The following is a 25,903-nucleotide window of genomic DNA, read 5'->3' as shown; positions in this document are numbered from 1 at the left end:
GAATACAAAATTATAATATAATGTTATATAATTTCATATTTTTGTGTAAGTGTTGCATAAATAATAAAATATTATATCCAGTAAAATAATGCATGCAAGATATAACGTTCTTAAATAATTAATTTTCATCAAGTTTTTCACATTACAAGTTTTTATACATATATGCAATTAATTAGAAATTAAAATAAAATTGGCTAAATAATGATAATCATAAAACTAATTAAAAAATGGCAAGTAAGAACCGTGATAGTTGGAGCGGAAGGAAATAAAACATTTTCCTCTTTTTTTTAATTACTACAATATTTCATATTACTCATTACAATATATTAAACACAAACGTTTTAGATCATAATTTGATTCAGCGTGACATTAATATTATGCATTAAAAAATATCAATCCATACAATAACATCTGAGATATAAACTTATATAAATCATTAGTTGTATTTGCGTATCGATTTGTGACGCTTTCGTCCCTAAACGAAATTGTTAATTAAGAGAAAATAAAAGTTGAAGAGTTGACTATTTATGATAGTTTCCTTCTGAATAACAAGCGAGCAAAATCTTTCGAGGACAATGAAGACTTTTCGACTTAATTTATATGTATACTTATCGTGAAGAAAATAAATTTTTCTTTTTCTTTAGAAGCTTGTTTTCTCAGTACTTTTAAATATATAATTAAATATATAATTTATTTAATTTTGACAAATTATAATTATAATTAATAATATAATTATAATTAATAATATTATGTGTGCAATATGTAAGTGCGCAATAGTGTCATGTGCACAATCATACTTTCATATTTTCATTTTTTTCGTGTGTCTATACACACAATAATACATGTAGGCAAAGGGAATGTAAGCAAACGGGACCTCTTTACGCGTTACTAATTCTATTTTTAAGAATTTCTGCATTTTCAGAGACTTCATATACATATCATCATTTAGATGTTTTTAAATCCATAAAACAAACTTCGTAGAAGTAAATATTAAATTTAGTTAAAAAGAATAACGCGCGCACAGTTATGAGTTAAAAGTTTATTAATAATTCGGTTTTATTTGTATAAAATGATAATGCATATTAGTAAAATAATAATATATTACAATAAAATAATAAGTAACATGCTCGAAAGACGTATATAATTTCATGTTAATTTTCACAAAATATTCTTTTACTTTTACAAAATATACACATTATTTGAAATCTTTTCATATATTCTTTTGTATAAACTGTTTTTGAGACCAAAAAGTTATCGCTTTGTTATGTAATTATTTAAAAAGGATATTTATATTTGCTTTAAATTAATATTCTATTTAGCTAAAGTATATTTATTACTGTAGATATGAGTTGTAATATATGCCATAATATATATAAAACTTGTATTTCTATAATTACCGGTAAAATTTAAATAGAAGTAGTTAATAATTCATTCAGATATTAAAGTTTGGAAATTGTTACTCTCTTTTGTACTGATTTTAAACAGTTTGACAAATTGTTACAATCGTATGATTAAAAAGAAAGTTATTAGGACCAATAAACGCTGTAATTAGGGTGCAAATAATGAAAATGTAATTACAATACAAAGAAATAAGAATAAAATACAATATAAAAATAATTAAACATATTTTTTAATATATAACATAAATATAAATGATATGTATAAATATATTTAAATATATTATTTATATAATATAAATATGAATATATTTAATATAATTAAATATAAAATTCAAATGAAATGTTCAGACCTAATACACCTAATACACATTAGAATATTGTTATAATATACTAAAAAATATTTACAAACATTGTCTCGTTAAATTTTTCTTATTAAATTTAAAAAATATATTCAAATTCCTCTAATGATATTCAATAATGTTAAATAATATCGTACATTAATGTTAATTTATCTAATTTTCTTGGTTTGATTGATTAATCTTCGAAAGCTGGCATTGAAATATTATCGAAATTTATTGCTAGGTCTCGAAATTCCATCGCCTGAGTCTGTATTTGATTCCATCGTAGTTTTAGCTTACGCTTTACATATATTATTGCATACTCCTGATACTTTGCTTCAAATTGCCAGTATTTCTTCATCTAAAATAGATAATTTTAACAATTTTAACAATTTAATTTCAACAGTGATTCTTTCGTATTATAAAAAAAAAAAGTGCCATAATTTCTAGCAATTAGCATAAATAGAATAAGATTGCCATGTGCGCGCGCGCGCACGCGCGCGTGTGTGTGTGCGTGTGCATGTGTGATACATATGCAAAGAAAAATAAACATAATAATAAGAAATTAATAACTATATTTATCTAGGTTAAAAATTTACCTCATCAGTGTTGTGAGGGTCAGGATATTTATAATTAATCAGAAAGAACATTGTAGTACCATTGAATTTAATTTCCACATATTTCTTTATCTAAAACAAATTACTCTTTAGATAAATATATAAATAGTAATTTCACCTGGTAATAGAAATTGATATAAATTGTTTTTAGTACAAATGTGCAGCAAAATGTTTACCTGAAAAGACTTTGTAAGACTGCTTATGTAAGAAAAGAATAACAAATTAAACTAAAATATTTTTACATATAATATTATATAATAGATATATTATTAGAGATAATAGATTATATAATCGAATATAAGTCCCCCCTCTCTTTTTTATGTATTATTAATCAATGTGTTATTATCCTTACATCGTATACGAGGGTTATTTTTAACTATTTATAATATTGATGAGTCAAAAATTAACAATACGCTCTCATCTTTAATCAAAATTGTTAATCCGAAGAAATAAAAGAAATAAACGGCCGGTTATCTTTGTTTCTTTCTGAATAATAAACGAGCAAAATCTTTTCAAGACAATGAAGACTTTCCTATACATTTTACGTATACATTTCGTGAAGAAAAATGAATTTTTCTTCAAAATGAGAAAGCAAGTTTTTAAAGAAAAATGATATTTTTCTTTAAAAACTTCCCAGTATTTTTCCCAGTACAACACATTTTTCCCAGTATTTTTAAACATATTTTATTTGATTTGGGTAAAAAAAATTGAATATATTTCTTTGTAGCTGAAAATATATCACAATATGCTCCGGAAAGAAGATATCCCATTTTCCATTTTCTACATGTACATACTTTATCAAATATTTTTTAATGTAAATAACCAATACGAAATATAATTATGTATTAATTTTCTATACATATACTAACTTATATATGAATTTATTAAAAATTTACCTTGTTAATTTGTTCCATAGAATATACATGGTTAATAATCATAGTTAATATTGTAGCAATACTGATTTCTCTATAAAAAAACAAAACAATATAGATTTATATAATCATAATCCGACAACACTAAAAAAATTGTATTCTCAACTTAAGAATATGCCACTTATCTTTAGAATATATGTTAAAATAGGCGCCAAGAGGAGATCCTCTGTGGTATATTCTTAAGTTGAGAATACAATTTTTTCAGTGAAAATTTGAGTTTTTTTGTAACACAAATATAAATATTTATTTCAGATGTATTTTTGTCTGCTGAACACGAACCTATTAATTAAATTTGGCTATCACGTCACAGTTTTGAGAAATATATCAATGTTAGAGAAGTTTAAAATGACAATTTTGAAAGTTTTTATGATATACGATATAAAACAACATGCAATTTAGTCTAAACGTTAACACTTTTGTATAGCATTAAAAAAATTCAGAAAAAAATTGATGTCAGTGCTTTTATGCCATCAAAATCCTTAAAATCGTCATTATTAATCTTGACTTTCCTTTTTCTCAAAATTACGTGATAACCATATTTGGACAATATGTATTCAGCTATAAAATACTTTCAAAATGATTATTCACACTCTTGTTACAAAAATGATGTTGGACAGTGTAATTAGATGAAGCAAATCTTTGTAAACACATAAGTATTACGTATTTATACAAAGGTAGTGTTATTACTCGGTAACTGGTAGTCTTAATACATCCATTTCGTTTAATATGGTATCAAGTATTGAGTTATTCTTTGCATGTCTTGCAATAATAGAGGTAAAAGCGTTTATATAGTCAAGAATTGTGGCTTTTTCAAAATAAACGCCAATTCTCATCATATGTATATATCTTAAAATGATATCGTCACTTTGGGAGCAAGGTAGAAATTTTAAAACACTATTATCAGATTCATTCCAAAATATATAAAATACTTCGATCCAAGTATAGTTATTCGCTATCTTCAAACCATTGCAGAATGTCCATTCTTTCCATCCCGTCCAAATTCTATGAAATATTTGGGATGAAATAATAACAGATTATTAAAATTCGTAATTTTATCGCATAAATTATCAAGTATTTCACAAAAGACGAAGAAAATGTATCTATAAAATGAACGTGATTGAAAAATAATTGTAAAGAGTAATTACTTGTATGGTGAAGATGTGTTACGATTTATAAGATATAATTTTAATTCATGTTTGGCTATTGAAAGGCAATAATCATGACTTAAAGTGCATAACCATCTTGCAGCCTCTTTCCTCAAAGATGTAGTAAAAGCGCTCTCCTGAATTATATCTAGTTTAAAATAGGGATATTTTATTACCCATAAAATCTCACTCAATGGATACATTAATTTCATCTACAAATTGTTAAATAATATATAAAAATACAATTTATCAATTTATATATTTATTTATATATTATAGAAGAAATAAACAAATTTGCGCGCGCACATATGCTGTTATTTAAAAAGCTATGCAAATAACATAATAATCTCTTTAAGATTAAGAAGATAATAATATAAATGCATGATTATGTTACATCTAATTAAAACAATTTGATATTAATTATTATTCTTCTTAATACTAAACAAATTATTTCATACAAATTTAAAAGCTGCAGCAGTTTCGCGAACTATGGACAATTAATTGTGTATACTCATTTATATTTTATCAAAAATAATTTTAAAGGTAATTGTGCATAAAAGAGGCCTTCTCTCCTATTTGCTTTATTTTTAAATATGTTATAGGGGAGATCTTCCCGAGTAATTTCGTATATATATATATATAAAGGTCGGACTCAAATAGTTTTGGAGATATAGGCTGAAAAAGGATAAAAATAATAAATTCAAAAATAATTTTAATAGAATATATATATTTGTAAACTTTACTTTGTCTTGCAAAGTACATGCGGGGACACCGCATGTTCCGCCCCCCCTACGGGGGAGCTCCACTTTCGGAAGATATGACCTAACCCAACCCGTGTCTGAAGTGTGGAATATATCTGGCTTCGCATAGAAAGTTACAAATTTATATAAATCATATGAACCATGTAAAGCGAAATGTTATATATCAAGGTTTTTCCTACACTTCAAATACAGATTAGGTTATATCTTCCGAAAATGGAGCCCCCCCGTAGGGGGGGCGGAACATGCGGTGTCCCCGCATGTACTTTGCAAGAAAAAGCAAAGTTTACAAATACATATATTCTATTAAATATATTTCCTTAAGCATATACGACATGGTAAAATTATAATATCTACATTTATTTGCGACTTTCCACGCGAATTTTTGTATTTATTATTTTTATCCTTTTTCAGCCTATATCTCCAAAACTATTTGAGTCCGACCCTTATATATATATATATATATATATATACACGAAATTACTCGGGAAGATCTCCCCTATAACATATTTAAAAATAATGCAAATCGGAGAGGAGGCCCCTTTTATGCACAATTATTATTTTAAAATATAAACGTTCTGTATGTTGTTAAAAAATATATAAATTATAAACATAAAACACACGTTTTTTTCATTTATACCAACTAATATTATTTATACCTTTAGATATGCGCTTTCTGGAAATGCAAAGAAACCCGACATATATTCCAAGTTTTTGAACATAGGATACCATGCGATGTAATCTGTATCTTGTGATAGATAGTGTGAAATATCCAAGAATACAGTAGAATTTAGTCGGCCTGTCATCGAAAAGTGAAATGCGTCGTCGATGATTTTAGCACGATCGAGTACATGTATTTTTTCAAAGGCGTTGGAGTGCAGAATGTTCGAAAGTCTATTCCAATTATCGGCATCATAACTAACGCGATAGCATCCTGTCATAAGTTAAATAAATTCTATCAGTAAATTAATTTAAATTTTTTTATTTTAGAATTTATTTTAGAATTTGTCAAATAATAATTTGAAATACTTTTGGTTCCTTATATTCAAAGAGTATAAAAAATGTATTAGAAATTGTGTATTAAAAATTGTGATTATTATAAGAAGCAAATTGTAAATTTTCAATATTCAATTATATCACGCTGCTAAATCAATATATTTAGAGATCTATGCAAAGAGAATTATGTCAACTTAAATTTATTTTAACTACATTCATAGTAATCAATAATTATAATCAAATTATATTATACACTTAATTGTGTGTAACACTTCATTGTGTGTAACATATTAATGTGTGTATAATCTTTAAAGCGTATATAAAACTTTATTGTAGCAGTATGATATGTAGATATAATTTATCAAATATAAATATTCAAGTAATAAAATAGAAATTTTATGCATATGTATGTGTAACAAATTGCATATTATCAATAATAAATTAACTATTATTATAATTAAATTATTAGATATTAAATATATAATTATAATTTAATCATAAATTTAATCATCAATTAAATATAATTATATTTAAATCATCCAATAATAAAATTATTAGATATTAAATAATTGTAATCATTGTTGGATTCTTAAGGAAAATGTTCTCTATCTAACTAATATATTGACGGAAAAAATTTATATATTATTTCTAATTTACATAACATATATTGAATTATCTTAACTTGCATATAATAATAAACAGGCTGCAACATTTGGAAAAAAATGTTTCAAATAAAATTTGTAGAGTTTGAAGGAGAAAAGAAGATAAGAATATTAGTTGGACCTTGGGTGTAGGTGTCAAGGTCAATCTAGTTTATATATAAACGAAACTATTCTAATTTGTTTAACTAATTTATATAAACCAATTCCTCACAATATTCCTCGTAAAAAGTTATAAGGATAGTCAAAAATAGAATAATTTACAAGATATGTTATATTTTAAGTTCAGAAAATTTTACATGAACCATGAAACATTTCGCAAAAAATTTATTTTTCGCTTATCTTACCTTAATACTTTTTTACACAGAATAATGAGAGGAATCGACTGATATAAAGAATCATGTAATTATTTTTAAGAAAATGTATAAATGTACAAAGAGCAACGACATATGTAAAAATATTAGTAACAAATTTATCGATCAATATTTACCACTTTGTTGTAAATTGGCCAATATCCAATCATTCTTCTCTATGAAATCTATATTTAATATATGGTTCGAAATATTCGGTGCTAACCACACTGCAGGCAATAATTTCTTCGAATCGGAATACGTCTGTGTAGTAATATTCACAAATATCCATATATCCGTATTAAAATTTTCTACCGATATATTCAAGCTATTATTATTATAATTTCTTTTCACATTAATAACAGGGTAATGATTTAGTCGTGTCCAACTAGCTATTCTATCTGTTACATTGTATTTGATTTCGAAAGATGATTTATCCATGGTTGATTGCATAATGTCCCAAAAAAGTTTACTGCTTGCGTAGCTAAAAATCCAAATGAGTAAATGATGAGAAAAAATTAATATAAAAAGATATCTTAAGAGAAATCTTGAAAAGCAATTAAGATTTTTAAAGAATACAGTAAAAGTGAAAGGGAAGAAGGTAGTATAAATTATATCAAATGGAATTGAAATGATAAGAAAATTATTAACAACAAAAAGAAAAAAATAGAATAGTAATTAAAAAGATAAATATGTCATAGAAAAAAAGTAAAGTATAAATAAAGGAATTAAAAAATATAATAGAGAATTAAGGAATTAGAGAATATAAGTAGAGAATTTGAAAAACAAGAATTAAAATCAGAGATGTAAATAAAGGAAAAAGTTAAAGAAAATTAGAAGAAAACGAAAATTAAAATAATTATATTAATAAGTAGAAACATAATAAAATAGAAGGTAAAATTAGCAAGGGAAAAATTAACAAGTCTTGAAATTATTAGTAAAAATTAAGTACAAATAAAATTAGAAACACAGAAAAGAATAAAGAAAGTTCAAGAAATAAACATAAATTGTAAAAATTAAAAGGTAAAAAAAAATTAATTGTTAAAAAGGGCAAAATTAAAAAATCAGTTAAAATTGTGTATTTAAATTTATAATATAATTGGTAATTATGCACTTTATGGATCTCTTCACCGATTTCAATGATCTTGACATATGTTGTCAAGCTCACTGAATAAGTATCATAAAGGTTTTAAGTGTCGCTCACTATTTATTAGAAAGTTATTAACGAAGAATGTTTAATGAATATAATATGATTTTGCCACAACGTTTAAGAAGATATATTTGATGGAATATATGTTTAATATATAGCGAAGGTCATCATTACATGTAGAATAAACTTTGTTTTGCAAAGTACATAATTGGAGACAGTGGGGTCCGCCCCCCTCCCTCCCTCCTTCCGAGGGGCTCCACTTTCGGAAGATATAACCTAACCCAAACCTATTTCTAAATTAAAATTAAAATTGGGTTTAAATCAGAATAAATTTGAGTTAGGTTACATCTTCCGGAAGTGGAGCCTCCTCCGTAGCGGGGGAAGGGCGGAACCCACTGTAACGACGCATGTACATTGCAAGATAAAACGAAGTTCACATAGGTTTGCAACTTTTCACGCAAAGCAAGGTTCACCCCAAATCAAATTTTAGTTTTAAATCAGAAATAGGTTTGAGTTAGATTACACCTTCCGGAAGTGGAGCCTCCCCCGTAGGGGGGCGAACCCGCTGTATCTACACATGTACATTTCACCTTGACTCTTAAAACGTACCTAAAAATTACACATAATTCGTAAAACTTTTTTTGGTAATAACTTTTTAATAAATGACAAGCGACACTTAAAACCTTTTGATATTTACTCAGGAGAGTGAGCTTGACAACCTATGTCAAGATCATTGAAATCGATGAGGGGATCCGTAAAGTGCATAATTACCACATAATTGTATTGAAATCTATATATATTACTCACTCTCGTAAATACGACTTCATACCAAACTCAAACATCTCTTCGGTAAGTAAAATTTGCAATGTGCGAAACATAATACTTGCTACGAAAATTGACATCATAAAGTAAAATGTAGTATGTGTAAAATAAACTTGCTATACATGACTTGGATATATAAATTCATGAACGTAACTGACTTATATGAATGATAAATAAAAGTTAATTTTAATTATACTTTTCTGGTAAACATCAATACTTAAATAATTAATAATAAATTACAACTAAGTTATTTCTTTTCTTATAACGTTATTTATATATATATTTAGAATTTATCAACAATAATTTATTTGCTTGATTACCCTTGATGTAATGAGGGATTTCAACATAATTGAATTCTGATTCGATTATGAGCGGCCATGTACCCTTGGTGGCCCAATGAAGAACTTCGTGTTGCATTTGAACCACAAAGAGATCTTGAATCCGAAAATGCGGAAATGTCTGAGCGCAAAAAGATTTTAATATAATTAAATAAATATTTAATCAAAAAAGAAGTGCTAATATATTAACAACATACATTAGAACTGTTACAATATATTAAAAAAAATTTACACACATTCGTTCATTGAATATTTCTTATTAAGTTTAAAAAGTATATTTAAATATCTAATGATATTCAATGATATCATTTCAAATTATGTGTTTTTAAAGTTATTTAAAAGTATACATGTCAAGTATGTCAATATATATAACTTATGATACTTTAATTTAATGTTGCTTATGTGGCAAGTTTTGGCTGATTATCGTTATAGAAATTTGAATATTTTTATATTACTCTGATTATGTGTGTGTGATTAAAATAATTGACGCTAAATATAAAATAACCTTATCGGCGGCGTAAATTCCAAAAAACGTAATAAAACCTTTGTTTAACCATGGTTCCCACATAGATGGATCGATTGCATTATAAAACCATTCGTGTACCACCTTATATCCTATTATTCGCGCTATTTCAATTTTGCATATCTCAGAATCTATTTTTTGTTTAAAGATAATATCTTCTTCTCTAAAAATAATTGGCAAATATTACAATGAAGTCGAGAACGATCGCTAACGTAAGAAAATTTGTATAATCACTAGACACGCTTTTGAGAGAATCATTGTTGAATATAATTAGTTCTATAAGAGATTAATTATATTTCAAAATCAATTCGTGTGTTAATCAGATTTTACGACTGCGACATCCTTCAGAACACAGTTAAAAAAAGTGTAACAAAGGAAAGAAATAATAAAAAAATGTATATATATTACATATGTTGATATTATATATATTCTGTTACATATATATATATATAGGTATCAATTTTTATAATATTGAATATATGGAGAAAAAATATTAAGTTTTAATGTAGAATTTTTTTAAAATCAAAATATGTTTACCTATGAAAAACGAATCCCAAATTTATATTTTCTTCATCTGATGTATCATGAAAAGTCGGAATCGCGATATGATTTGTCTCCGGACTTTTCCTGACATACGGAAACACTTTTTCTAAGTACTGCGCAATATTTCTAACAACTGTGTATGCAAATATCATATGTGGTATTATGCCTGTTCCGCACCACAATTTGACATTCTGAGTTGTGTCTAGAATAAAGCCGAAATGACCCACAATCAAAGCTACGAAATAAACAGGCATCGCGGGAGTAGTTTTGAAGCGTGTCCATTGCATATTATTTTCATCCATATTTACTTCTTGGACAGGCATATTTGATAAAGCCGTGTAGTTTTTATGATGCTTTATAGAAATGTTATAACTAGCATATACAGTGTCCTTCAAGAGTGGAAATAATCTTCGAGTCGCAAATTTGTAATAATGCGTTGCGGCCAACCATCTAGCATATATAACAGTATATTTTAAATAATACAAAAAAATTTCAGTTACTGCTAAAGTATTAATTATTATAAGAAGTTACAAAGAAAAATAAAAAAAAAACAGAAAAAGGAGAAAGAAAACGTGAAAGAGGAAAAATACATCTTAACGGTAATGTTTAAAGAATAGTAGTAACATATTTTATATTACAATTGCGCGATGCAAAAAATGCTTTTTCTGAATTTATTATTTATCAGACAATTTTTCTCGAACTGTAAGAGAGAGAGAACTATAATTTATTAAATCATACACATATATGTTAAGACTTTATGCCTTGTAAACAATAATGCGAATATTTTGCAAAGAAGTGAAGCAAAAAACTAATGATATTTATAGCACTTAAATATTTTTAACGCTTTAAAAATTACTCACACTCTATTTTGTTGATGTTGAAAGTTGTTGATGCAGAAAGTTTTAAAGCCTCCATCTTCAGCTAAAAGTCCGGTAAATTTCATATTCAGAGTGTAAGTTCCTAATGATAAGTTGAACGGGAAAGAAATGGTAGTTATATATGTTTTAGTGTTATAGATAATTTTATTAGGCCTAGGGATAAAAACTTCCCCAATTTCTTTAAATATTTCTGTATCGTTTACTATCGTAACTCGAATTATAAACAGATTTTCTGTATAAACATATATATTTTGCGTTTCATAAGAAATATGACCGCTGATATTGCATTCACCGTAGAAAATATTATCATTGATATTTAGTATAAATTTTATGTCATAATGATCCGCAAGAACTCCTGGGGGCAACAGTTTATCAACAGTAGGAACCACTGAAGCGATGAACATTAGACTATAACTTAACACTTTTAGGAATGCCATGTCACTCTTTCTCTCTCTCTCTCTCTCCCTCTCTCTTCCTTTCTCTTATTCGTTTCAAATATCTAAATAAGCATTTTTTCTTTTTGAAGAAAGAAATAAATGAAGTAATATATATATATATATTAATATGTGATATATATAGATATGCGTGTGTGTGTATTTTATATATATATATATATATATATAATAAAATTTGTTTTAATTATTGATTTTGTTACGTATAAAAAAGTAAGAGTAAGTAAAAGATACTACACCGTTTTTTATTGATAAAATATAGCCTTAGATAAAAGAATTATAATCTTTCAATATATATTTTTACAAACCCGCAATATATTAATTTGATTAAGTTTTATTACGCTTGGATATTTAATAAAGAACTCTTTTGTTAAACGTTTGAATTTAAGTTAAATTGAGTTTTATTCCAAAAATAATATATAATAATATGCGCTTTAAATTAAAATTCTGTCTTCTTAATAATTTTTAAAAAAGGCAGTCACTTTTGACAAAAAACTTATGCTTGTTATGATTGTACTTTAAAATTATTTAATTTGTCCTCAACATACATAATGTACACATTTTATTTATCTTTAAAACAGTTATGTAGGAATATTGTTTTATGATAAATCTCGTATATTATGTTGTTGTCTGCCAATCAGAATTTAGTTTTTTAATAATAATTAAGTATAAACAGCTCGTTGTTACCATATATTATTAATAATGACAAAAAGTATATCTATATTAACTTGATCTTGATATTTTGGGAAACTACCGAGAAATAACGTTCGATACCTGACATCATAACAAACGTAAATAAAACGACTTTTTAAAAAGTCTAAACAAAGTATTGTGAAATCAGATTTAATAAGCGTTTAATTAGCCAATAAACACAATAAAGTGTGAATATTTGATTAAATTAATCTCCGCAACACATATTTGACTTCGAATGTATTTATTTTTGAAAAACATTTTAGAGATCAATTAAGAAATTGCATTTCATGCTTTTCTTTCTTATATTGAAAATCATTCAAACGGTGTATTACTTAGGAATGTATCCTCTACAACATATGTAAAAATAAAAATTTTTCGAGCTGTGTGACGTAAAGTAAACATTTACCAAAGCGAATTTTGCAATATTATGTATCATGTAATATATGTTGTATAATATCGTTTTCATATAAGTGTTACATAAATGATAAAATATTATTTCAGAAAATATGTAAAGAAGATATCGTTTTTAGATAATCAATTTTCCAATTTATCGTTTTAACACATTATGTATTTAATATAAGTTTTTATACTCACAGCTACAGTGGAAAATTTATTTTAATTACTGTTATTATTACGTATAAAATAGAAACGATATATAAAAAAATGTTATATAATCTTTTATTAAAGAAATCTAGCTTTAAGGTGACAGAATCATAATTTTTCAGTAAATGCAATATATTAATTTAATTTGGTTTTATTAATTAGACTTAATCTTCCGTATATTAATTTGGTTAGACTTAATCACATTGACATAATTTAATAAAGAATTTCTTTATTAGATATTTGATTTTAAGTTAAATTGAACTTACTTTTTAGATAATATAATAATACACACACATGTGAAATTAATCTTTTTTCTCTACTATTTCTATGAGGATAATAATTTTGAGAAAAATGATCGTCTCTGAAGAAAAATACTATGTTTGTTATGTATGTACATTAAAATTATTTAAATTGTTCTCAACATATCCAATGTACACATTTTATATTTTTTGAAAGCAATTATACATATATTCTATTTTGTTATAACTCACCTCGTATATTATGATGTGTTAGCCGATCCGAATTTAGTTCTTTGATAATAATTAAGTGTAATTAACTCTTTATTACTGCAAATTATTAATATCGAAAATATATCTATATCAATTTGATCTCTCTTGCCGTTCTGAGATACTACCGAGAAATGCCAATGTTCAACAAGATATCATAATAAGCATATTATGGAAACAACCTTGAAAATCAAAATAAAATGAAACCAGATTAATACGTGTCTTATCAGTTAATAAATGTAATAAAATGCTAATACATGATTAAGTAACTCTCTGCTTTATATATTTAATTAATAATATTTAAAATGCATTTTAGTGCGATTAAAAAGTTGTATTCTCTCCATACTTTTATTTTTTTCTGATAAGCAAATAATCCGTCCCCGTTTGTATATTAATTTATTGGCCGTAATTGTAGATTTATGTGTGGTATTCAATGTCCAAAATATTTTATAAATATAATAAAAATACCGCGATTAGTCGGAGAGGGTAAAAAGACTGAAAGAGGAAGAAAAGGCTAAATTTTTTTAATAGAACATTTTTGTAATTAACATAAATTTTAACAACAATATTTTTAAAACAAAATTGATCTCTCTAAAATACTAAAAAATATATATTTACGTGTTCTCTTATTCGTTCAACATTTTCTTATTTCAAGATTTTTACATTTGCAGGAATTTTGTAGAAAGCACATGGTATATTCAATAGTTATGCAAAATTTTGAATACGGAAATGGATTCGAGCATGTTGATATTAACAGAAAGTCGCCACAAATAACACAAAAATAACTATAGCGTTAATTATCAAATCACGAAAAATATTTTAAAAAGACCTATCTATAATTTATTATTATAAATTTTATTATAAGTCTGCAAAAGATTTGCAAACTTTATTCTTTCTATTTCTTAAGTTTTCTAATTCTGAACCCTTTTGTAGACATTATTGTCAATGCATATTTTTATCATAGATATAGTAAGATTCGTAATTTTTATTGTCTTTCTATTAGAAATAACTGCAAAATAAGTATATGTTTTAGTATTATTAACTTTTTTAAATACAGTAACAATATTACAACTTGTGCACAATTTTTCTATTAGTTTTATCATCGCTTGTATCACAATTTAATCGGCGTATGTAAATACTTTTGATATATTGATTGTCTAAAATTAATCATTCCTTCTTTTATTTAAAGAAATAGAATTTAATGGAATAAAAAATAAGTCTCGAAAGAAACAAATTTCATAATATTATATGTCGTTTTATCAGTATTGCATTAACACTAAGATAATGTATCTACATCTAATGATTACAAAGAAGATATAATATTTATAGATAATCAATTCTCTCGTATTCCTGAAATTTCATGACATTCATGAAATTTTTTACATTTTACAAGATTATACATACATAAGACACACACATATATATCGAATTGATAATTAATAATTATATTATACTAATTCGAATAATATACTAAATGTGTTTATAAGCAATTTTTAATTTTAATGCCACCTAAATTGTTAATTAATTGTTAACTAATTTTCTATAAGAGACGTCAAATTACAGATTTTAATTTTTTGCACCATATACATTACATATGATGACGTACTACTGATACCTTGTGCGCTACAAACACGATCAATTTTTGACATCAATATAGAACTTTAAAAGCCTTAGATATATTCGAATTACGAGAATAAATTGTTTTTTATGTTAAAAAATCTTTCTATTTTGTTCCATTGTCGTTATCGTATATATATATATATATATATATATATATATATATATATTTTTTATTTTTTTTTTTATTCGTGAATGCACATTTTTAATCAAAATGAATAAATAAAAATACAAAAATTCTTTATATATTAAAAATAAATATGTGCACCCATTACATTTCGTTTTCCCTCGTTTGATGGATTAATCAGCCGAGTATTCCTTAAAAATATCATCAAAATCTTTTATAAACTGTCGATATTGGTATAGCTGAGTCCTTATTTGATGCAAACGTAATTCTAGCTTGCGATTTAGATGCATTATTATAATTTCCTTATATGTTTCGTTATAATTTTTAGATGAAAAGTTGTTGAACTAAAACAGATTATTTTAACATTTATTTTCAACAATAATTTCTTTTCATAAAATCGACTATAAAAATTTGCCACATTTTCTGGTTATTAAAATAATTGGGAGAAAATAATAATATGATATGTAAAGATAAATAAGCTTAATAATAAGAAATTAAAAATGAAATATATCTAAGTTTATAAAATTTACCTCATTATCGTTTCGATGATCATAATTATTCAGAGAAGGCGCTGGATATTTTAGAAAATACCGGACATTATCTTTCACGTATATCTTTATCTAAAACAAATTGTCATTTTTAATTAATATGTAAGTAGCATATTTTACTTTACAACATATATATAATAATCGAATTTTGATATAATTTATCTTTAACATAATTATGCAAACGTCTGTCTGAAGAAATTTTAGACTGGTGCAAGAAAAGATCAACAAGATAAATTATGAAACTTTTACATATAGTATTCTGCAATAGATATATTATTATATAATAGATCATATAATCCTCTCTCATTTACACACATTACTAAGCGTAATTATTATTAATTATTATAAAATTTACCTTATTAATTTGTTGTTTAGAATATACATGGTTAATGATCATAGTTAATGCTGTAGTAATACTGATTTTTCTATAAATACAAATAATAGATTTATTTAATTAAAAAATGTAGCAAATATTCATAATTGCACAAATATTACATATTCATTAAAAAAGTAGTCATTACTTGGGTTTTATTTTCTCCAAATTGTATAATATAAAATCAAGTACTTCGATATTGTTTGCATGTCTCGCAACAATAAAACAAAAACTGTTTATATGATCGAAATCTGTGATTACTTTTTCCAGAGCAGCGCTCGATGTCATTAAATCTATATAGTGGAAAATGATAATAGAATTTGTAGAGCAAGTTGAAAATTTTAAAACACTAAAATCTGATTCTTCCAAATATATGTTAAACACTTGCATCCAAGTATCGCTGCTCGCTGTCATCAAACCATTGCAGAATGTCCATTCTTTCCATCCCGTCCAAATTCTGCGATATTCAGAACGAAATAAAAATAGATTATTAAAAGTAAAAATAGATTATTATAATTCTCTTGACCACATAAATTATCAAATATTTCACAAAATACGAGGAAAATGTATCTATAAAATAAACGTGATTAAAAAATAATTGTAAAGAGTAATTACTTGTACGGTGAAGATTCGTTACGACTTAAAAGATACGATTTTAATTCACGATTAGCCATTGTAAAGCAATAATCATGACTTAAGATGCATAACCATTTTGCAGCCTCTTCCCTCAAACATTTAGTAAAAACGTTCCCTTGAATGTTTCCATCTAATGTAAAATTGGGATATTTTATTCCCCATAAAATCGCTCTCAAGGGATAAATTATTCTTATCTACAAATTGTTAAATAATATATAAAAATACATTTGTCAATTTATATATTTATTTGTATATTATAGAAGAAATGAACAAATTTGCGCGCACACATATGCTGTTATTTAAAAAGCTATGCAAATAATATAATAATCTCTTTAATATTAAAAAGATAATAATAAATGCATGATTATGTTACTTAATTAATACAATTTGATATTAATTATTATTCTTCTTAATACTAAACAAATTATTCCATAAAAAATTTAAAAGCTGAAGTAGTTTCACGAACTTTGGACAGTTAATTGTGTATACTCATCTATATTTTATCATAAATAATTCTAAAATATAATTAATTTTAAAATATCAATGCGTTCTGCATTTTGTTAAAAAATATACATAAATCATAAACATAAAATACACGTTTTTTTCGATTTATACAAATCTTATTTATACCTTTATAGATGTGCTTTCTGGAAATGCAAAAAAGCCCGACATATATTCAAAGTTTTTAAACATAGGATACCATGCGATATAATCTCTATCTCGCCATAGATACTGAGAAATATTCAAGAATATATCAACATTTAATTTGCCTGTCATCAAAAAGTGAAATGAGTCGTCAATGATTTTAGCACGATCGAGTACATGTACTTTTCCAAAAAGGTTGGAGTTCAAGTATTTCGAAAGTCTATTCCAATTCTCGGCATCATAATTGACGCGATAGCATTCTGTATGAGTAATAAAAAGTACCAATAAATTATTAAATTTTTTTGATTGAATTAGTTAATTCTGTAAAATATATGCGCATCTTTCTCTTTGCATATATTTAAAGTGTGTAAAATAATGTGTGATTTAGGAATTGTGTTTATTATAAGATACAAAATGCAGATTGCCGATATTAAATTATGTCACATTGATAAATCAATATATTTATAAAATATTAAATGAGCATTAAAATGAACTTAAATTTATTTGACTATATTAATGATAATCAACAATAATGATAATTAAATTATACCATATACTTCGTTGTGAGTAACATATTAATGTATGTATAATCTTTAAATCGTGAATAAAATTTTATTGTAACAGTATAATATGTAGATATAATTTATCAAATATAAATAATTAGGTAAAAAATAGTAGTTTTATGTATATGTATGTGTAAGAAATTGCAGATTATCAACAGTAAATTAAATATTATAATTAAAATCCAATAATGAAATTATTCGATATTAAATAATAAAATTATTCGATATTAAGTAATTTTAATCATTGTTGGATATTTAAGCAAAATGTTATCTAATTAATATATAAAAGAAATTACTACTTCCATAATTTAAATAATATATATTAAATTATATATAGATCCCACTTTAATTTTAACACAGTAATGAACTCAAAAACACGCGGTTTGAAAAAAAAATGTTTTAAATAAAAATTGAAGGATTTGGAGAAGGAAGAAAGATAGGAATATTAATGGAAGGACTTTAGATATCAAGGTCAACTTAGTTTTTCTTTTAAATGATATTATTTTAATTTGCCTATATAAATCAATTCTTCACAATATTTCTCGTAAGAAGATCGAAGGGTAAGATAGCCAAAAATTGAATAGTTTACTAGATATTTTATACTTTAAGTTTGATAAAATTTTATATAAATGAGAAAAAATATCGGTAAAAGGGGCCTCCTCTCCGATTTGCTTTATTTTTAAATATGTTATAAGGGAGATCTTCCCGAGTAATTTCGTATATACATATACAGGGTGAGCCATTTTAATTAACGCATGCAATTATTTCGGAAACAAAGCATTTTAGAGAAAAATGTTTCAGACAAAAGTTTTATGGTTTCGAGGGGGCCATAAGATGGTATCATTGGTTTGACCTTGAAGAGTTATTTGAAGGTCACATGAAGGTCACCTTCAATTTCTTAAATGGAACCTACTATTTGTCATTGCATATTCTTGTAGCTTATCTCGAGAGCTTTCCAAAACACTATAATTAAGTACCTTTTCGTTAAATACTTTTTGAGTTATGAGGCTTGAAATAATTTCTTAATTTTACATAAACCATAAAATATCTAGTAAAATATTCATTTTTCGATTATCTTACCTTAATACTTTTATGTACAAAATAATGAGTGGAATCAATTAGTGTAAAGAAAACACATAGTTGTTTTTAAGAAAAAATATGGAATTGTTAATTGCAAATTACATATTTTTTCTTAAAAACAACTATGTGTTTTCTTTACACTAATTGATTCCACTCATTATTTTGTACATAAAAGTATTAAGGTAAGATAATCGAAAAATGAATATTTTACTAGATATTTTATGGTTTATGTAAAATTAAGAAATTATTTCAAGCCTCATAACTCAAAAAGTACTTAACGAAAAGGTACTTAATTATAGTGTTTTGGAAAGCTATCGAGATAAGCTACAAGAATATGCAATGACAAATAGTAGGTTCCATTTAAGAAATTGAAGGTGACCTTCATGTGACCTTCAAATAACTCTACAAGGTCAAACCAATGATACCATCTTATGGCCCCCTCGAAACCAAACAACTCTTGTCTGAAACATTTTTCTCTAAAATGCTTTGTTTCCGAAATAATTGCGTGCGTTAATTAAAATGGCTCACCCTGTATATATAAGGGTCGGACTCAAATAGTTTTGGAGATATAGGCTGAAAAAGGATAAAAATAATAAATTCAAAAATAATTTTAATAGAATATATGTATTTGTAAACTTTGCTTTGTCTTGCAAAGTACATGCGGGGACACCGCATGTTCCGCCACCCCTACGGGGAGCTCCACTTTCGGAAGATATGACCTAACCCAACTCGTGTCTGAAGTGTGGAATGTATCTGGTTTCGTATAGAAAGTTACAAACTTATTTAAACCATATGAACCATGTAAAGCGAAATGTCATATATCAAGGTATTTCCTACACTTCAAACACAGATTGAGTTAGGTTATATCTTCCGAATATAGAGCCCTCCCGTAGCGGGGGCGGAACATGCGGTGTCCCCGCATGTACTTTGCAAAAAAAAGCAAAGTTTACAAATACATATATTCTATTAAATATATTTCCTTAAACATATATGACATGGTAAAATTATATCTACATTTATTTACGACTTTCCACGCGAATTTTTGTATTTATTATTTATATCCTTTTTCAGCCTATATTTCCAAAATTATTTGAGTCCGACCCTTATATATATACATATATATATATATATATATATATATATATATATATATATATACACGAAATTACTCGGGAAGATCTCCCCTATAACATATTTAAAAATAAAGCAAATCGAAGAGGAGGCCCCTTTTATGCACAATTACCACACAATATCTTATAAAATATTTATTTTTCAATTATCTTACCTTAATACCTATATGCACAGAATGAAAGGAATCAATTGGTATAAAGACGTAATTATTTTTAAAAAAAGTATGAATTTGCTACGGCAGCTATGTAAAAGTATAATAAAGTTATCGATTAATATTTACCACGTTGTTGTAAATTGACTAATACCCAGTCATTCTTGTCTATGAATCTAGTTGGTAATTGGTACAAAATATCTTGTACTATCCATACAACAGACAAAATTTTCTTCAAATCGGAATGCGTCTGCGTAGTAATGCTTACAGGTATCTCCATATTTGTATTAAAATTTTCTACCAATATATTCAAACTGTCAGCATTATAATTTATATTCACATTTACCACAGGATAATGATTTAGCTGTGTCCAATTAGTTATTCTGTCTTTTAAATGATATTTCATTTCGAGAGATGAGGTATCCAAGATGTGTTGCATAACGTCCCAGAAACTACTGTTTACGTATCTAAAATCCAAACGATTAAATAATAAAAAAAATTAATAAAAGAAAATATCTTAAGAAAAATATTGAAAATAATTAAAATTTTTAAAGAAGGAAGTAAAAGTAAAAAAAGAAGAAGCGATAGTAGTGATAATATAAAATATGTCAAGTAGAATTAGAATAATTAGAAAGGTATTAATGGTAACATAAAAGAATGAATAGAAGAATACGATTGGATACAGTTCTTTTACGTATTTGACGCACGCTACCGAATCGCGCTTAATAATTCATTCTAAAATATGTAATTGATGAAATAATGTAATTATATTGTAATCTATATTACTTACTGATGACGTAAATATGTTTCGATCCCGTTCCGAAACACCTCTTCGGTGAGTGCATTTTGCAACGTGCGGAACATAATGCTTGCTACAAAAATTTACATCATAAAGTAAAACGTAGTATATATAAAATTAATTTACTATACATTATTTGGATATAAAAATTCATGAACATATTATTTGCTTGATCATACCTTTTATATAACGGGGAATTTCAAAGCTGCTATTCAGTCTCGAATTAAGCGGCCATGTGTCTTTAGTAAACCAATGAAGGACTTCGTGTTGCATTTGAACCACAAAGAAATCCTGCATCCGCAAATGTGGAAAACTCTGGGTGTAAAAAGATTTTAATATAATTAAATAAATATTTAACGAAAAGAAATGCACACATTAGCAATTTGCATTTTAGAATAGTTACAATATATTAAAACAAATTTACTTTTGCTCATTAAGGTTTTCTTATTAAGTTAAAAAAATATTTTCAAGTATTTCTTAATAATACTCAATAATGTTGTTTCAAATTATACATATATTTTTAAAACTATTTAAAAGTACATATGCTGATATATATTATATTATTATATTTTAATTTAATTTAATGTTTTGTGTATTTATGTGCTAACTTTGATTAATTATCGTTATAAAGCAAAAATATAAAAAAATTCTGGAATCTGCATAACCAATATAGCTCGATTAACGAAAAATATTTATAAGGTTTAAGAATATTTTACATTATATACATGGGAATCTTAATATTTTTATATCACTTTATATCACTCTGATTGTGACTAAAAGAAATAATATTAAATATAAAATAACCTTATCGGCGGCGTAAATTCCAAAAAATATAGCAAAACCTTTGTGTAACCACGGGTGCCACTCAGATAAATTGATTTTATTATAAAACCATTCATGTACCACTTTATATCCTATTAGTCGCGTTATTTCTATTTTGCGTCCCTCAGTATCCGTCTCTTCATTAAAGATAATATCTGCTTCTCTAAAAATAATTTGCAAATATTATAATAAAGTCGAGAATCCCTGTTATAAATATGATTAGTTATAATTATGTATTAGTTACATCATAGATAAATTAAATTAATAAATTAAATAGATAAGTTAACAAGAAAATGTAATTGCTTTAAATTTAAATAAACAAGAAATAATATATTATATGTACTCATTTGCAAAAACACTCACACATACGCAAATTACTTTATGTTAAACTATAATACATTATTATTATTATTTATTAAAACTACAGATATACCATAAAATATACATAATTTTGAATTTTATAATATTGAGTATCAAGAAAAGATATTATATTTTAATGTATATTGACATTTCTCTCTAAATATGTTTACCTATGAAGAACGAATCCCAGCATTATCTCTTCTGCGTCTAACAGCTCCGGAATCGCGATATGATTTGTTTCCGGAGCTTTCCTGATATATGGCAATTTCTTTTCTAAGAACAGCGCAACATCTTTAACAACTGTATAAGCAAATTTCACACGCGGTAACATTTCTGCTCTGCACCACAATTTAGCGCTCTGATTTATTTCTGAAGTAAAGACGAGATGACCCACAATCAAAGCTATGAAATGAACAGGCATCACGGGAGTAGTTTTGAAGCGTGTCCATTGCATATTATCTTCATCCAAATTTACTTCTTGCACGGGCATATTTGATAAAGCCGCATAGTTTTTAGGATGCTTTATAGAAATGTCATAACTAGCATATGTAGTGTCCTTCAAAAGTGGAAATAATCTTCGAGTCGCAAATTTGTAATAATGCGTTGCGGCCAACCATCTAGCATATATAACAGTATATTTTAAATAATACAAAAAAATTTCAGTTACTGCTAAAGTATTAATTATTATAAGAAGTTACAAAGAAAAATAGAAAAAAATAGAAAAAGAAGAAAGAAATCGTGAAAGAGAAAAAATACATCTTAACAGTAATGTTTAAAGAATAGTAGTAACGTATTTTATATTACAATTGCGCGATGCAAAAAATGCGTTTTCTGAATTTATTATTTATCAGACAACTTTTTACGAACTGTAAGAGAGAGAGAGCTATGTTTAAATAATAATTTATTAAATCATACACATACACATGTATTGAGACCATGCCTTGATAATAATACGAATATTTTGCAAAGAATTGAAACAAGTAAATAATGTAATTATACCACCTAAATATGTATTTAACGTTTTAAAAATTACTCACACTCTGTCATTTTGTTGATTTATGTAAGAAGTTCTGAATCCCCCATTTTCAATTACATATCCCATAAATTTCATATTCAGAGTGTAAAATCCTAATGGTATATAGTACGGGAAAGAAATGGTGGTTGTATGTGTTTCAGTATTATAAGTAAATCCATTAGGCTCATGGGGAAAAGGTTCTTCATTTTCATTAGATATTTGTGTAGCGTCTGTTACTATAACTCGAGTTATAGTCAGAGTTTCTGTGTAAACGTATATATTTTGAGTTTCATAAGGAATATAAAAACTGACATTGTATTGGCCGAAGAAGTCATTGTGGTGAACATCTAGTTCAAATTTAATGTTATAATGATGCTGATGTAATATGTCGTTCGGTACGAGTAGATGTTCATCTATAGAAAGAGCTGCCGCGATGAATATTAGACTGCAACTTAACACTTTCAGTAATGCCATGCCACTTCTTTTCTCTCTCTCCTTCGTCACAAATATCTAAATAAACATTTTTTTCTTCTTGGAAAAAGAGACAAATAAAGTAAATTATATACAGGGTGAGCCATTTTAATTAACGCACGCAATTATTTCGGAAACAAAGCATTTTAGAGAAAAATGTTTCAGACAAAAGTTTTATGGTTTCAAGGGGGCCATAAGATGGTATCATTGGTTTGACCTTGAAGAGTTATTTGAAGGTCACATGAAGGTCACCTTCAATTTCTTAAATGGAACCTACTATTTGTCATTGCATATTCTTGTAGCTTATCTCGAGAGCTTTCCAAAACACTATAATTAAGTACCTTTTCGTTAAGTACTTTTTGAGTTATGAGGCTTGCAATAATTTCTTAATTTTACATAAACCGTAAAATATCTTGTAAAATATTCATTTTTCGATTATCTTACCTTAATACTTTACGTACAAAATAATGAGAGGAATCAACTGGTGTAAAGAAAACACATAGTTGTTTTGAAGAAAAAATATATAATTTGCAATTAACAATTCCATATTTTTTCTTAAAAACAACTATGTGTTTTCTTTACACCAATTGATTCCTCTCATTATTTTGTACATAAAAGTATTAAGATAAGATAATCGAAAAATGAATATTTTACAAGATATTTTACGGTTTATGTAAAATTAAGAAATTATTTCAAGCCTCATAACTCAAAAAGTACTTAACGAAAAGATACTTAATTATAATGTTTTGGAAAGCTCTCGAGATAAACTACAAGAATATGCAATGACAAATAGTAGGTTCCATTTAAGAAATTGAAGGTGACCTTCATGTGACCTTCAAATAACTCTAAATAGATCAAACCAATGATACCATCTTATGGCCCCCTCGAAACCATAAAACTTTTGTCTGAAACATTTTTCTCTAAAATGCTTTGTTTCCGAAATAATTGCGTGCGTTAATTAAAATGGCTCACCCTGTATATGAAAAAGAGGAAGATATTGTTTTCGGATAATCAGTTTTCAAATTTAACATGTCTTAACACATTATATATTTAATACAATTTTTTATCTACATTGTTATAGTGGAAAATGTTTTTTAATTATTGCTATTATTATGTATAAAAAAGCCAGTATAACTATTACATAACCTTTTATTAAAGAAATCTAGCTTTAAGGTAAAGGAATCGTAATCTTTCAGTACATATTTTAGTAAATACAATGTATAAATATAATTTGATTAGATTTAACCACATTGACATAATTTAATAAAAAAATTTCTTTATTAGATGTTTGATTTTAAGTTAAATTGAATTTATTTTTAATATAACAATACATACGCTTTTGTGAAATTAAAATCTTATTCCTCTACTATCTTTATAAAGACGATAATTTTGAGAAAAATGATCGTCTCTGAAGAAAAATTATTTAAATTGTCCTCAACGTATCTAATGTACACATCTTAATTTTTTTGAAAGCGATTATATATTCTGTTTTGTTATAACTCACCTCGTATATTATGATGTCAGCCGACAGAATTTAGTTCTTTAATAATAATTAAGTGTAATTAACTCTTTATTCCTATAAATTATTAACATTGAATATATATTAATTTGATCTTGCCGTTCTGGGATATTACCGAGAAATGCCAACGTTCGACAAGCGATATCAAAATAAGCATGTTATGGAAACAACCTTGAAAATCAAAATAATATGAAATCAGACTAATACGTGTCTTATCAGTTAATAAACGCAATAAAATGCTAATAAATGATTAAATCGACTCTGTCCGATATATTCAATTAATTATTTTTAAAATACATTTTATAGCAATTAAAAAGTTGCATTCTCTCCATACTTTTATTTC

At 25.9% G+C, this 25,903-nt stretch overlaps 2 protein-coding genes across 5 annotated transcripts; both read right to left on the bottom strand.

Annotated features, from left to right (window-relative positions):
• Positions 1–1,748: 1,748 nt before the first annotated feature.
• LOC145974713 (aminopeptidase N-like) lies at positions 1,749–13,832 on the bottom strand. 3 transcript variants are annotated; one of them, XM_083104728.1, is made up of 13 exons: positions 13,689–13,832; positions 11,432–11,948; positions 10,566–11,021; positions 10,011–10,191; positions 9,488–9,626; positions 9,153–9,231; positions 7,336–7,679; positions 5,850–6,124; positions 4,433–4,644; positions 3,975–4,289; positions 3,252–3,321; positions 2,338–2,427; positions 1,749–2,099 (listed from the first exon to the last, which is right to left on the bottom strand). In XM_083104728.1, exons 2-13 carry the CDS (start codon positions 11,884–11,886, stop codon positions 1,935–1,937), a joined length of 2,781 nt encoding a protein of 926 aa, XP_082960854.1. In that variant the 5' UTR covers positions 11,887–11,948; positions 13,689–13,832; the 3' UTR covers positions 1,749–1,934. The 3 variants fall into 3 exon arrangements, with proteins under 3 accessions (XP_082960854.1, XP_082960855.1, XP_082960856.1); XM_083104729.1 differs by having other exon boundaries at positions 11,432–11,531; XM_083104730.1 differs by having other exon boundaries at positions 11,432–11,492; positions 13,689–13,693.
• A 399-nt stretch (positions 13,833–14,231) lies between these two features.
• Positions 14,232–25,677, bottom strand: LOC145974715 (aminopeptidase N-like). 2 transcript variants are annotated; one of them, XM_083104734.1, is made up of 13 exons: positions 25,546–25,677; positions 23,593–24,080; positions 22,726–23,172; positions 22,178–22,358; positions 21,553–21,688; positions 21,365–21,446; positions 20,704–21,041; positions 17,635–17,909; positions 16,984–17,198; positions 16,517–16,825; positions 16,351–16,420; positions 15,978–16,067; positions 14,232–15,791 (listed from the first exon to the last, which is right to left on the bottom strand). In XM_083104734.1, exons 2-13 carry the CDS (start codon positions 24,042–24,044, stop codon positions 15,621–15,623), a joined length of 2,766 nt encoding a protein of 921 aa, XP_082960860.1. In that variant the 5' UTR covers positions 24,045–24,080; positions 25,546–25,677; the 3' UTR covers positions 14,232–15,620. The 2 variants fall into 2 exon arrangements, with proteins under 2 accessions (XP_082960860.1, XP_082960861.1); XM_083104735.1 differs by lacking the exons at positions 14,232–15,791; positions 15,978–16,067; positions 16,351–16,420 and having other exon boundaries at positions 16,517–16,661; positions 16,757–16,825.
• Positions 25,678–25,903: the final 226 nt, after the last annotated feature.

The sequence above is a fragment of the Camponotus vicinus genome, unplaced genomic scaffold (assembly GCF_025532165.1).
Source record: "Camponotus vicinus isolate PSW18456_S1 unplaced genomic scaffold, iyCamVici1.0 SCAF_7, whole genome shotgun sequence".
In the NCBI taxonomy this organism is placed as follows: Eukaryota; Metazoa; Arthropoda; class Insecta; order Hymenoptera; family Formicidae; genus Camponotus; species Camponotus vicinus.
The sequence above is the reverse complement of the archived record's forward strand: the minus strand, read 5'-3'. Positions and strand labels throughout refer to the sequence as shown.

Bases quoted from the DNA above. Each gene is read 5' to 3' on its own strand.
- LOC145974713 (XM_083104728.1), bottom strand. From the start codon at position 11,886: ATGGCATTCCTAAAAGTGTTAAGTTATAGTCTAATGTTCATCGCTTCA. The intron at 6,125-7,335 runs GTAAATATTGAT...AACTTATGACAG, and splicing joins GGCCAATTTACAACAAAGTG to GATGCTATCGCGTTAGTTAT. The intron at 2,100-2,337 runs GTAAATTTTTAA...TATCTATTTTAG, and splicing joins ACCCTCACAACACTGATGAG to ATGAAGAAATACTGGCAATT.
- LOC145974715 (XM_083104734.1), bottom strand. From the start codon at position 24,044: ATGGCATTACTGAAAGTGTTAAGTTGCAGTCTAATATTCATCGCGGCA. The intron at 21,689-22,177 runs GTTATTTTATAT...TTTTACACCCAG, and splicing joins GAATTTACGCCGCCGATAAG to AGTTTTCCACATTTGCGGAT. The intron at 21,042-21,364 runs GTAAGTAATATA...TTTGGATTTTAG, and splicing joins GAAACATATTTACGTCATCA to ATACGTAAACAGTAGTTTCT.